The sequence below is a fragment of the Sinohyriopsis cumingii genome, chromosome 7 (assembly GCF_028554795.1).
Source record: "Sinohyriopsis cumingii isolate HCF-2022 chromosome 7, ASM2855479v2, whole genome shotgun sequence".
Classification (NCBI taxonomy): domain Eukaryota; kingdom Metazoa; phylum Mollusca; class Bivalvia; order Unionida; family Unionidae; genus Sinohyriopsis; species Sinohyriopsis cumingii.
The window spans coordinates 48733460-48748095 of record NC_142967.1 but is presented as its reverse complement, the minus strand read 5'-3'; the positions used below and the strand labels follow the sequence as shown (position 1 = coordinate 48748095).

At 36.1% G+C, this 14636-nt stretch overlaps 1 protein-coding gene across 3 annotated transcripts in view; it reads right to left on the bottom strand.

Annotated features, from left to right (window-relative positions):
* LOC149795175 (attractin-like protein 1) overlaps positions 1 to 14429 on the bottom strand; it is a 167556-nt gene extending 153127 nt beyond the window's left edge. The window contains exon 1 of one of the 3 annotated variants that reach the window (XM_089964893.1): positions 14106 to 14429. In XM_089964893.1, the coding sequence (XP_089821019.1) occupies positions 14106 to 14368 (263 nt within the window). In that variant the 5' untranslated portion in view covers positions 14369 to 14429. The remainder of the gene's footprint in view (positions 1 to 14105) is intronic. The other 2 variants (XM_089964895.1, XM_089964894.1) reach the window with 2 other exon arrangements.
* Positions 14430 to 14636: the final 207 nt, after the last annotated feature.

Here is a 14636-nt window from a genome sequence, read left to right as displayed (position 1 = left end):
TGCATTGTATTTTTTCTGCAAATAAAAATGCAACTCCCTTTATTACTTAAAGCACATTATCAATTATTCTACATTTAGCCTATACTCTCCATCAGTCTGGTTCCAATAGGTTTATGTTATATTAGGACAGAATGCACAAATGTACTGATTTTTTAAATCTTGAAATAATAGTAATAATAATAACAACAACAATAATAATAATAATAATAATAACTATTATTACTACTGCTAATCTTGAATTCTTTAAAAGCTAAATATTTATAATTTGCTTGGATAACACATTCATCTTTGCTTTTGTAATTAAGCAACTATGCCAATCCAGACCTTCAATTACATCATACTGGTGACATTCAATTGACCTATTGCCAGTTGTCAATCATTCTGCTCGATAGACCAATCAGAGAGCGCTATTATACACACCTCCAGGCACTGTTTACATCCGCCATTTTCCTCCAACAAGCTGCTTCTGTCGATATCGACTTGGCTATTGTATATATTTACAAATTTCGCAACGGTTTGGCAATTTTTCGATTCACAATGAAGAGGTGTCAATGGGGGCTTTGCAATTCTGATAGTTGTTATCCAGATTGTCAAAATGGAGGAGTTCAGTTTATTCCCTTTCCCAAAACCAAGACGTAACTGAATAGCAGAGAACTCGTCCCATGGATATACAATTTATCAAATTTGCAATTTTTCAACTTTTCCATTTGATCAACTCCGCTTCTGTACTTAACAAAAAATATGTGTTATCTGTCCCTTTTGCTCTTCAAATCATTAGATGCATTTTAATAATATTGTAAAAAAATATGTTGGTTTTCGCTTATTTTAATAATATTTGTAGAGATAGTATTATCACTATTTTTTATTACATTTACATCTAAAAATGAAACATGAGTACTAGATGCAGTATAAGTAAATTTAAACAACGGGTAAAAATGATTTAGGCGATCAATAATTTTTTTTCAGTTCTTTAGTTGAATGCTTCCAGATCATAAATGTCATCTAAAAATCTGAACCAAACAGATGGATTAAACTTTTCGTTTTGAATAAAATCCTTTTCTAATTCACCCATGCAAGGGAAGAGTATATAGGAGCCATATTAATACCCATTATCTGTATGTAATTCGTATTTATTTATTAAATTGAAAATAATTATTTTCCAAGATAAATTTTTATTATTTTACAAATATCTTCGCTAGATAGTGTGCTATTATTAGGATTGTTATCAAGAAAATATTTGCATGCTTCAATACCATCTGCATGTGGAATGTTGGTATATAGTGATGTTACATCTAATGATACCAGGATTGAAATTATCAGATAGATGTGAAATAGACTTCAACTTTTAATGAAAGTAGTTGTATCTTTAATGTATGAAGGAAGTGATTTCATTAAAGGTTGTAAAACACTATCAATAAATTTGGATAGGTTTTCAGAATATGAATTACAACCTGATATAATGGGTCGTCCTGGAAAATTTAAAGGTAAATTATGGTCAGGATTTGTACGAGTTTTGGGTAATATGTAGAATTGATGTGTACGTATGTTAAGAGGGAAAGTATCAAATTCCTCACATATGGAATTATTATTTTTAGCGATCTCATTAATGCATGTTGAAATATTTTATTTAACTTCTAACTGCATTCAACTTCTTTAACATGATAATCTTGTTTCACAATAATAATAGTGTTTGACTTATCCTTTTTAATCACTATACTGTCGTCATTCATTAGATTATATACAGACTTAATTTCGTCCTTATAAATATTACTATGTTATTACTTTAATTTAGTTAGTATCTCTTTTGTGATCGCTTATATATAAAAATATAAATATGTATCATGTAAAAGATGACTTAATTCTGTTATAAAAAGGTTATTTGGGTGACAAGTTTTGTGATGACTTTTCCAACCAATTGGGGCGACTTCTCCAACCACTCTGGGGCTACTTCTCCAGATATGTGGGGGCGAGTTCTCCACGGGGCGAGTTCTCCGCATACCAACGTAACTTAGAAAAGTGCAAGCGATGGATAAATGCTCTCACTTTCTGTCTCAGTGTTGTTTCATATGGCAAATATTGCTCACCAATATCGTCTTGTATATCTTTTAATGTTATCACGCCCGCCATTTTCACAGAATGTTTGTCGGAGGTTAAGAGGTTGTCAAGTCACCTGTTCGGTAGGTGGAGCGATCTACCTTCTGGCGTAAGGTCAATTACAATCACACAGTGTAATTGTAATTAATTACTCAATTACACCAATTACGCTGTAACCAAACCCAAGTTGGACCCAGGCTGACTTCCTTTAAAATGGTATTTACATCATACATCTGATAGAATCAGATGTATGTTTATGGGCAACTAAATAAATGCTGATATCCCATCAAGCAATAACTGATTCCTCTGTCATAAATGTATCAGATAATCTCAAAACAGTGCTGAAGAAGAAAAAAAAAAAAGCCCAATGCCCTTCCAACTCCAGATAGGGCCCCTCCTGTATTATAAGTGAGGTGCCATTGGGCTTGTCAAAAGAATAATTTAATTTGCCTGAGAAAACGCACCGATGAAATGTAAGCATTTATTTTCAAGGTGTTGAAAGACTAGTAAATAATTACTATTTTAATTTATCCCCATGTATACTTCTTACAATTATGAAGATTATCTGCTTATCATACTTCTACCAAAAGCAATAAGCTTTGTGTACAAAGTGAAATATGTGACCTATGAATGGAGAAAAGACTACCTGGATTATCACCTGACTTTAACATATATGTAATTCTACCAGAGGCAGGAAAAAAAAACATTTTGGACATTTCTGTGCAGTACAGAAATCAGACATACCCCACCCACTCCTGATCTCATGTACTAAAATTCCATGTGAAGACAACTCAAATTTGATGGAGTTGTTGTTGTAGGGTTAATGCCATTTTCAGCACAAGATATACATGGCTATACATGGATGCCAGTATAAATGGTGGAGAAAGAGCCAATGAAAACCCTAGAAAGAACCACCAACCCAGGAGAAGCTACTGGCAAGCCTTCTCACATAATCACATTGGCCGAGCCCGAACTCGAACCCACGCAGACAGAGGTGAGACGGCAGTGATCCGTAAGAGTGAGTGCTTTAGACCACTCCATTACGGATCAATGCCATCTCACACCTGTCTATGTGGGTTCGAGTCTCGGATTCGACTAATGTGGGTATGTGAGAAAGCTTGCCAGTAGCTTCTCGTGGGTCGGTGGTTCTTCCCGGGGTTTTCCCAGGTTCTTCCTCCACCATTAATACTGGCCGCAATACACAGCCTATCATGTGCCGAAAAATGGCGTTAAACCCCACAACAACAACAACAACATGAAATATTATGAGATCCAAATAAAGATGAAAGTCAATTTAAAATTATTTTTGTTTTCATATTTTAAGAGTATCATTTGCAATGTTGTGTGACAAATAATATGAAAAAAGATTAATCTGTGTGCATATGGAAACTGGTGACAGGCATGGCCATGGACAGCAATCCCGAGCTGCAGGGTAAGAAACATTCAGTCCTCTCCTAATTCTTGTTCAAACTGAATTTTTCTTTTAATCTTTAAAGTGTTGTTTGGCCAGGCCCCATTATCAGGGGATATATCCCCGGTTGCTCCCAACTTGTCAGCCCTGAAGTCAGTGCTTGTGATTATTTTTAGTCACTGGTCCTGTGCCTGTGTCAAAACAAATTTCTTTGAGCATGAACCAATGTAATTTTCATTCAGTTATGCCCACCTAAGCCTGACATCAGTGACAGGTTGTTGTTGTTGCTGGGTTTAACGCAATTTTTCAGCACAGGATGGGCTATACATGGCAGCCAGTATTAATGGTGGAGGAAAAACCCGGGAAAACCCCAGAAAGAACCACTGACCCACGAGAAGCTACTGGCAAGCTTTCTCGCATACCCACATTAGCCAATCCGAGACTTGAACCCACGCAGACAGAGGTGAGATGGCAGTGATCCATAATGGAGAGCACTTTAGACCACTGTGCCACTCGGGGCCCCCAGTGACAGGTTAACTCTGCCAAGTTCATATTGTTATTGCATAGATATGATAACACTGGCGTACACGGTGTAAACCAATAGTCTAGAGATACAGTCAATTTGTAATGGATAACATATACTCAGTATAAAATTATGCCAGATGCATGTGGAGGGTAATTAGGTTTGATGCTCTATCCTACATTGACCTGATTGTAAAAAAAACCACAAATTGGTCAAATTTAAATTCCATGCATGAAAACCTGAGGGTACATGTCTATTATTTTGTCATTAATAAACATTTACTTCCTTAGCATATGTTTTCAAAGTGCATCCACATTTTTTACACAAACTAAGCAGCGTTCTAACAGCAGAAATACACTGCAGTAAGTATTCACCAGCTTGTGCCAGCATACATGGCTACTAGGAACATTAAAATACAAGAGTATTTACATGTTTTATGTGTATATATTGCTGTACACCCTGATATTATGATTTGTAATAGTTTTAATAATAATAATAACCAAAACAAACTTTGATTTAAGTGATTTTGATACAAATTATTTACTTTTTACCAATTTCTATCACAATTCATGTGGTTGTACTTAATTTTACTAGAATGGATAGATATGACTAATGGTAAATTGATCAGAACTTAAAATATATGAGTGAGATTATGAGTGTGAGATGCCAGAAAGTGTATTTACATATTCTGGGTGTATAGCTCATATACTTATGTGTTTCAAGTAAATAAAGATATAATTAATGCAAAAACCAAGACAAAAGACAGAAATACCACATACAAACATGAGAAGGCAAACTAGATCAGAAAAATGTTCTTGACACAGGAAAAGCTAGGTAATTGTTGTTAAAATCAGTCTAGCGGTGAATCCATTTCATGTGGCTAGAAAAAGTTTACATCATTTTGAATAACAAGAAAAACCTTGAAAAGAGGTCTAATATTGGAAAAAGTTCTTTTTCAGATGACCTTGATGCAAAGGATGCATCTCTGCCTGTGTATTTTCTAAATCATACTATATTTCTGTTGAACAACAAGATTTTTGTTTTAAAAATTGGAAGTTGCTCTTATTGAAAAAGGACAAGATGAGAGAGTCTGCTACAAACTATTGTTTTAATTTATCAACATCTGTGTTGTTAACCCTTTAGCTACTACAGCTGTTGTGCAGTTTCACTACTGCTGAGTGCTATCATATCAGTTACTGAGGCTGGTTGTTAGGCTGAATACTAGAGCATCATCATGGCTGACTACAGAAACTGACAATAAAAATATGGTTACATTTATATTCATTATTCATTAGTTTTTGCTGGATTTCAGTGAAATAAAAAAAACGAGCTTACTTTGTATAGTGTCTGTTATTCATATATATTTCCACTTTATACACTCCTACATCCCATCATACAAGAAATCCCAGTCATGTACACTGTTTTGAATCACAAATAATAAATCCAATATTTACATATGTACATATAAAAACATAACACTCTATTTAAAAAGTGTGGTACCTCTCAAAACAGTCATTATCCACATCCAAATGCACCTGGCATTGTTTGCATCCTATGAAAACTTCATGTCTCCTCCCTTCCCTAACACACATCTTGCATCTCCCACATTTTGGGAACCGTCCTGGCCAGTACCTTAAACCTTCAGTATCAACATTGGACAGCTTTTCTTTTCCTACTTTCCTGAAAGCCAGCAACCATATATTTGGCCAGGTTCATTCTGAATTCAAGCTGTGTTTTTTTTTCTTTCTTTTCCGGACTTGGTTTTGATCTGGTGGTTTGGTGACTCTTTCATACATATCTGGGCGTTACATATTGCTGTATCAATGAGGGAAAAAAAGATAATTCCACCATTTCTTAGCTTTACGGCAAGAACTGTATTGCATTCTGTTTTGGTCTGCAATATCCCCCGCCTTTTTTTCTATCGAATACTCATCTGCAGCTTTTGGGCAAGTTATTTCTTTTCGTCGGCCGATTTTTTTCTCTTCAAGTTACACTGGATAGCTGTGTGGGATCCATGTTGTCAAATAAAATACGACAATTTTCTTGTCTTTTCAGGTAACACAGATCAGTCTCTTTATGCATAATTTTCATATCCCCTATCTTTCTATACCACTGGATTTTTTTTAAAGGTTTTGGCATTCCTTTCCTATTTCCTCAGATGGTACCACAACAGAAGAGTCCATCTTGACATAAATCTTCAAATAATTGGGGATTTGAAAAGATATTGTCGATATAGATGTGGTGGTTTATTATTTTTCTGGTAAGGTCTTTCACCACTCTAGATCCTAATCTTTCTTCTGTCACTCTTCCTCTCTGTCCATCGGGCTTTCCAACATACACTTGAAATTCATGGATGTAGCTGGTAGATGGGCTCTTTCCCAGACTTTAATGCCAAATTTTGTGGGTTTGGCTGGCAGATATTGCTTAAATGACTGTCTTCCTTTATAAGCAATCAGCCTTCATCAATGGACTGGTTTTTGGTAGGGTCATAATTTTCCCGGCATTTATGCAAAACTGTGTTGTAGAAAGGTCTTATATGGAAATTCTTGTCATGTCCTGGTTGGCCTCTGGGTGGGTTGACACTTGTCTTTGGCATGGAAATATTTCCCTATTTTTTCAAACCTTTCTCTTGTCATGATTTTGGGTATTCATGAGTTCCCAAAATATACAGATGTCATCCAGGCAATGGAATAATTGGGTGTCTGCATAATACTCATGACGATGTATATTCCAAGATATGCCCACATCTCCGTGATGTAGGTTTCATACCATTTCTGGTCTTGTTTTTGGTCCAACATTTTTTTTGCATAATCATTTGTTTCTATCACAAGCTTTTCCACCAGACATTCAGGAAAAAACCTGAGGAAAAAAACTTTCTCGCTGCTTAGTGGTCCAAGCTCAATTGTTGAACCAACATGAGAATCAAAATTATTGATCTTGAACACGGCGAGGTCATCACTCCATTGTGCAAGTGGGACTATGCCTTCCTCGTCATCTGATTCAAAATCACTTAAATCTGGTGATGACATGGGACTAATATCAATATCTGATCCATTTTCTATGAATGATCCATTAAACTCTTCAATATTGCTTGCAGTGAACCCTTCAAAGCCACTCATGTCTTAATGAGAATCCATCTTTGTTTATCTCAACTACACGTGTTTCATAAAGTACAGAAAACCTCTTACAGTTTTACTAAATTTAACCTCTGCTTTCGAACTTGTATCAAAATGTTGAGTAAACAGTCCACTCATTGGTTATGACAATCAAAAATACGTAAACTTCTGTACTTTCAACCAATCAACATTTAGTTAATATAGTGGTCACATCCGCATAGATGCGACAACGGGGTTTCGAATACTGCTGAACTTGACGCACATAAGCTACACTGGGGTAGTAAACTAGGCTTATCAGCACTGCATATATGCATCAGTGGGGTTCAGGAGCTATTTACAGGAGATGCTTAGATTCGGCAGTCATAGCTAAAGGGTTAAGTTATAGTAAATATATAATATAAATAAGTAGTCCCCCTCTTGAACGGCCCCCCTGACCAGCGGCCACCCGCTCATTACGGCCAGAATCCGTCGGCACCGACGAGTTTGCGTTCAAAAGTACACCTCGCGAAAGGCCACCTGGCTAACGTGACCAGCGGCCACCATATTAGTGCAAAATTAAAGGGTAAGTACATGTACTCCAATTAGCTTTACTGCTGTGTTATCATAAGATCTCCGGATTAGTCACTCTGATAATTGTTAAGATTACAATTATCGAACAGCTGAGAAGTGGCAGTATCGATGTACAATACCCGATGTACAATACCCAAGTCGGCAGGAAAATGGATTAATAGCCTTTATGGCTTCCCTTAGTAAGATGTTGAGCTTGTTTACTTTGGTAATCAGTGGCTATTACTACTGACAATAATTGTCAAAATTACGAATCCTAGCGGCCGCGAGGTCAAATCTGCGTGAAGTTAACGGTACATATCCAAGCCGTTTTGGCTTCTCTCACTTAGTTTCAAGAAATGTATAAAAAACAATAGGGTACCAGACTGCGACTAACGAATCACGTGACAAGATCACTTCCTTTAAAAACACATGGCAATTTGTTTACATGCATACAAAATTGTTTTATCAGTATTGTAGTTGGCAACATGAATAACTTACTGCAAAAAGATCAACATGTGATCGAGGAAAATAAAAATTCTCAGTTTAGAGGAGAACGTGAAAGTAATTCAACTGACGGAGGTGGGGGAGTTGTCGAGGATCCTTGCAGAAAACTAACGTCGGGAAGACTAAGATAAACAATATCGTGAAAGATAATGAAACAGTTCTGCAGAAGTGAAAAGGTGAAATGGACGGAGAAAGGAAGATTGTTTGAGCCAGGAGATGTTTGTATCCTGATTTGAAAGACAAGAAAAAGCAAAAAGTTTGTCAGTTGAATTGGAATATGACGACTTTACCGCAAGTAACGGATGGTTGCAAAGATTTCAAGTGCGACACAATATCAAGTGTTCTGTCATTAGCGGCGAATCAGCTGATGTTAATAATGAAGTTGTCGAAGATTGGAACAAAAGACTAAACGATATATACGGGGGATATGACAGCATGGATATTTTTAATGTGATGACACTGGTTTGTTTTTTAGACTGTTACCAACAAAGTGACAGATGATGTGAACTGTAACATAATTATAATGACAGTTTTAAAACTATATCAATGGTTATTCATAGCATTCTTTTGAAAATGATGACAAAGTTTGTTTTACATTTATTTCACATCATGTATGTGATTTTTTAATTAAAATATTAAATATTTAAAATTAAATGTACTTGTGACTTTTTTCATATGTATTTACTATTCGCATTTGTCATCCCCCCTCTAGAAAGGCCACCCGCATTATAAGGCCACTTCCCTGCTGCATTAGGGGTGGCCTTATAAGAGGGGGACTACTGTACAGCAAATAGTTTTCGTACCTTCATACTTTACACTCTTTGCTGGAATGCAAAGGAAACCAGGAATGCCAAAATTGGTTTAATTCAAAGCATGTTTCTTTACCAAAATAAATAAAAATATACTAATATTGAAGAAAGTGTTTAGAGTTTCATTTCATTCAAGATAATTATCATCCCTTCAACTGATTTCAGCATTCCTGGCTTCCTTGTATTCCAGCCAACTAACGTTAAGGTAAAAGGAACTTGAAAATACATCCAATTTGAATTTATTAGTAAAAAGACATTAAGTAAAGTCAATCTAAATCAATATGACTCTTATCTGTAGAAAAATGGCAATATGGGCTGCAAATGTGTGAGATATTCCTGAAAATATGACTTCTCACTCCAATGTTACTCAGCCTCAGAACATGCTACATGGTGCTGTTACTTAAGCAGTGAGATGGGGACCTAAAAGCATAAATACAGTAATACCTCGAACATTCGCGAGGTTAGGTTCCAGAACCAGTCGCGGATCAGGAGGAATTGCGAATGTTTGGTATGAGTCACTAAAAATGCTAATAAATGCTTATTTGTAGGGTTTAAGCCCTAAATATGACCCAAATCATGCTCCCAAAGAACTTTAATTTCATTTAAAAGTTAGCTTAATACATTACCCTTAAAAAGAGAAATAAATGGTTGACGTAAAAATAGAGTACAGAATCGCCTAATGGGTATTTGCCACACTAGCGCATTTGCAGTATGGTACACGTATACATGTACTAATATTACCCCTATACTAATTTATTGGCTGCCGTTTTCTTTTGCACTCACAGTAAGGTAAAACCAAGTAACGAATGGGACTGTAAACTTAATAACTGACGTTTTCTTTGTCATTGTCAGGAAGGTAAACTAGGTAAACTTCATATGTCACAGAAGTCATATAACGAAGGTACAATTCAATAAAATAAAGAAAATATGTATGTAGAGGGTACCAATGAAAATTTTGCGAATCCACGAGGTATTACTGTATTGGGGGACAGGTCTTACATATGAGGACTACCTTTGCTAAACCATATGTAGACAACTATAGTAAAAGTCACATGGGTATGTCTGCGCACTTACTCATTTTAAATTAAAAATAAATTGTTCTTTTAAAATTTAACGCTTTTCTTTAACCAAAGTCTAATCAATTCTGATTATTGAATGCTCTGCATCTTAACTGTCATCAAGAAACTTCCAGGCAAAAAATTATTGATCACTATGGTCTTTTACAATGGTGGTCATTTATTAAACCTGGGTGCAAAAAAGAGGTACATAGAGTAGTCGCTCCATCTTGACACTCCCTGGGTGGTTGGAGAAGTCACACCAGATTGTCTGATTATATATATATATATATATATATATATATATATATATATATCAGGGCTCAAAATTAGCAATAGTCTGCTAGCCCGAGGCTACTATATTTCTGGTCGGACTAGTACCTTTCATTATGTTAATAGTGCGATGGTCTAGTAAGTTTCAATTATCAACAGTCAGCGTTTGGTTGTTGCCATTCCCTAATAAAGATTTGACTTCTGCAGATGTTCTATAGAATCAAAGCAATGACCATTGTAAACACAGTCATAAAATATTAACATGAGAAAATGAAGTCAATTTCTGCCTCGAAAATGTGCGTTAGAAGCCAACCAATAATGTATTTCGCTCAACAGTGCCAATTATGGTCCTGTCATTAACGTGACTTGGGTAATTGATCCTAATTTGTCTGATAACGAATTAAATAAAAAATGATGTGGTATCACACTTTACTCAATCGACCACAGTGACAGTGACAAAATACAAAGGGGTAAACCTTCAAAAGAACACGGCAGAAACTATTCAAAGAAATTAGTTCGCATGTTTGTTTGTTTAAGTTTTTTTGTTTTGTTTGGCTCGCTTGCCAAACACTCAAACAGTCACAATTGGAACACTGCATATTTTACATTTGCATTGAAATAATTATAAGAATTAGATCAATTTATTACGATTACTTTATCGACATATTCTTTCCATACAATTACTTTTTCTATGATGATATGAATACTTTTTATATTTTTTTCCCTTACAAGAATGAACAAATAATTGGATACACGTGAAAATATCCAAGCCGAATGCCATATATTTGTTGGGAATTAAAATCTCTGAGCATGGGCATCCAAGATTTGAAAAAATTTCATCCTTATTATTAATTCAGCAATACACTGAGGTCCAATTAATTAGGAAACCGTAATTGGAGCTGATTACAACGCGACAAGTCAGATGGATTTGCTTAACGGGAACACACCTTTCCAAACTGAAAGTAACATTATCTTCTGATGCTAATATTTTATAACAGTGTTTACAATAGCCACTGCTTTGATCCTGCAGAACATCCGCTGAAGTCAAGTCTTTATTAGGGAGAGGCCATTTAATTTTAGGGGAAGTTGGTGCAAAGGCACGTGTATTGAAACATGTTTCTTGCTCTGACTTTCAAATATAAAGGACACTGTGCCATTCCTTTTCTCACTTTAACTAATTTGCAACAGCTATACTGTAACTTTTCGTATTTCAACAGGAGGCACAATTCCCTCCTTATAAAACAGGCAAAATGTGGCGTTTTATAGAAAGTGTTTAGCTACTGGAAAAAAAGCAAAAGTTGATGAAAATGACACGAAAGACAGGAATAATTCTTATGATAAGGAAAAGCATAATCAAACATTTCAGAAGACATGGACAAAAGAGAAGGAATGGATGAATTATTATGAGGAAAAGAACGTTATGCGGTCTAACTGGTGTACGAAATTCGCAAAAGCAAACACAGAGAAAACATCCAGTTTTGTTGCCGATTGTTCGAACTTTAAAACTGAATCGGTAAACATACATGAAAGCTGTGGGCAACACAAAGTGAGTTCAGAGAGAAAAGCAGCTATGCAGATACCACCAGAAGAATCGACTGCTGGTAAGATCTTGGAAAGTTTAAATCGGAATGTGTTTGACCAGAGTGTTAATTTGTTTAAAATGCTCATGCTATCATAAAGAACATAAGACCCATCACTGATTTTGTATGAATGTGTCAGCTGGATGAGATGAAAGGAGTTGATGTTTGAGAGACTTACAGGAATGATAAACAGGTTGTTACATTTACTCACTACATGGTTGAAAATGAAATTTTTCAAAGGTGTGAATGAAACAATGTTTCTTGCAGTAGTGTGCGACGGTTGTACCGAAACTCCAATTCAGGAGGAGGAAATTGCATATATTAGAATTCGCAAAGGAGGAGAGATTAAATAATCGTTCTGGCAATTGATATTGTTGCGACGGCAGAAGGGATCCTGAAGATGATTACCACTGCACTGCAATGTTTTATGGAGACAGGTAAGGAGACCAGAACAAACCCCATATGGACCCCGAGTGCAGGCAGAGGACGAGAAAGGTACCTTGATCCCTTTCTGGAATTGGATTCAGGTTATCTTGAGAAACAAGAAATATAAATTGACTGATTGATGATTTGAAGCGGGATTTATACTTCTGTACTTCTGCATTTCATATGATAATGCTATTGATGAAATAAAATTGTTGTTAATCTCAATACAAGTGTGTGACATTGATTAGTGGACAGGACTAGTAAAGATTTGGCAGGACTAGTAAATTTCTCAGTATACTAGTCCTTCTGGCTACAAAGAAATCTGTGTTAAATTCGAGCCCTGTAACACAGATTTCTGGTGCATACCTGAAGTAGCTAATTTCCAGATGAACAGAACTAGAACCAGCCAATGAGTTTAATTTTATAACTTCTTTACACCATGACATAAGTTCTTGTTTGTCCATCAGAGTGAGACTGAGTTATGTCAGGTCTTATTCCAAGCACTAAGCTAGGCATCACACATAGTGTCCCTGCGAACTATACGTTCTAGCCACTTTAGCACTCTGCTGAATCTCATTAAAGTCTTCATCATTCTGCCATTTAACCCCAAAATACTTATCCAAATTTGCATACAGCATTTTGTTTAACTCTCAACACATCGATTTAAAGGTCACGTGCACTACTTATTCGGATACACAATAATGAAAGCTAAAGTTGTTCATCTGATGTACTCTGATACACATGTACATCACTGGGTCTTTCTACCTCTGAATTCAGTCACTGTAAATATCAGCACCTTTTCCTCACCACTCGACAGCTTGTCAAGTCTTTGAACTTACAGCAAAGCTATTGGGTCATGTTCTTCTGATGTACTCCTACAAGGGGGGACCCCGAGTGGCCAAGTGGTCTAAATCACCATCACTACTCTGTCTGCGTGGGTTCGAGTCTATGATTCGGCCAATGTGGGTATGTGAGAAAGCTTGCCAGTAGCTTCTTGAGGGTCGGTGGTTCTTTCTAATACTGGCCACCATATCATGTACTGAAAATGGCCTTAAACCCTACAACAACAACAACTCTTACAATGACAACATGTACATATGAGGGTCTTTCAGCCACTGAATTTTCTCATTGCAAATATCAGCATAGCTAAAATGATCAATTGATCAACACATCTTCCCAATCAGCAGATGGTTGAAGCATAACTGGCAAGCCCTTTAATTTTCCATCCAGCAATTGTATGTCTACGGAGGACTCCTGCATTATAAGTGATTTTCTGCATCCCATATAAAAAAGTGGAATCATCACAATATAGGGCAGTATGAATTTGTTTATCAATATGCTTAGCTTTCACTGCGACATCACAGTGCACAATATTCAATATGGATTGTACTGGGTCACACTTTTAGATTCATTTTACCCAAAAATGTATACGTACATTAACATTGATTTTGCCGTATGCTCTTTGTGTGGCGTCTAAATAATGACCTTCTAAGGGAATATGGATGTATAAGAATCCAAATGAAGTGAATACTCGTCACTTAAAGGTATGATGAATCAAATTATAAAAATGACATTCAATAATGAAATAATCGGTGTTGAATGCTACATGACCTGTGTGACTTTTACTATAGTATGGTTACTTTAATTATCATTTTAGATGTTACAATCGTTACATAGACTCACACGCAACAAATACCTTACATGAATAAATGAATGCGATATGGGTAACATGAAGTTTTTTTTTCTCATTTCAGTTTCTACTCACTTAATTCGTCCAACGCAGTAACTGCACGATGAACCACCCCAACCATCTTTACATTGACAAAATGTGGTGTTTAGATTGCCAACTTTGCATTCGCCCTGATAGCACATCTGATTATTACAGAAAGTGAAGGCATATACAGTTTTTGAACAGGTTGACATCATAATCAGCAAGATGAGGAGTACACTATACACTGTATATTTCAGCTTGCACTTGTACTTTGTTTGATACTTAAGAAAATTTCCTTCCTCCGCCATTTTGTACATTTTTTTCACACTCCGGAAATTATGCGGAAGAGAAAGTCTTCCTCGACTTCGTTTTAACAACTCAAAATAAATTCGCCCTGACACTTAACCAGTCTAAAACCAAACAATGCAACAATCGGACAGTCTTCGGACTTTTCCACATTCGCAACTTTGAGCTCAAGGCTACGGACGATAGTTGAATAATCGGAATGATCTCGGCCTTCCCCCGTAGTTAGATTTAAAAAGAAATATAAGAATTGTGATAAAAAACAACACAAACGCCGCAAAT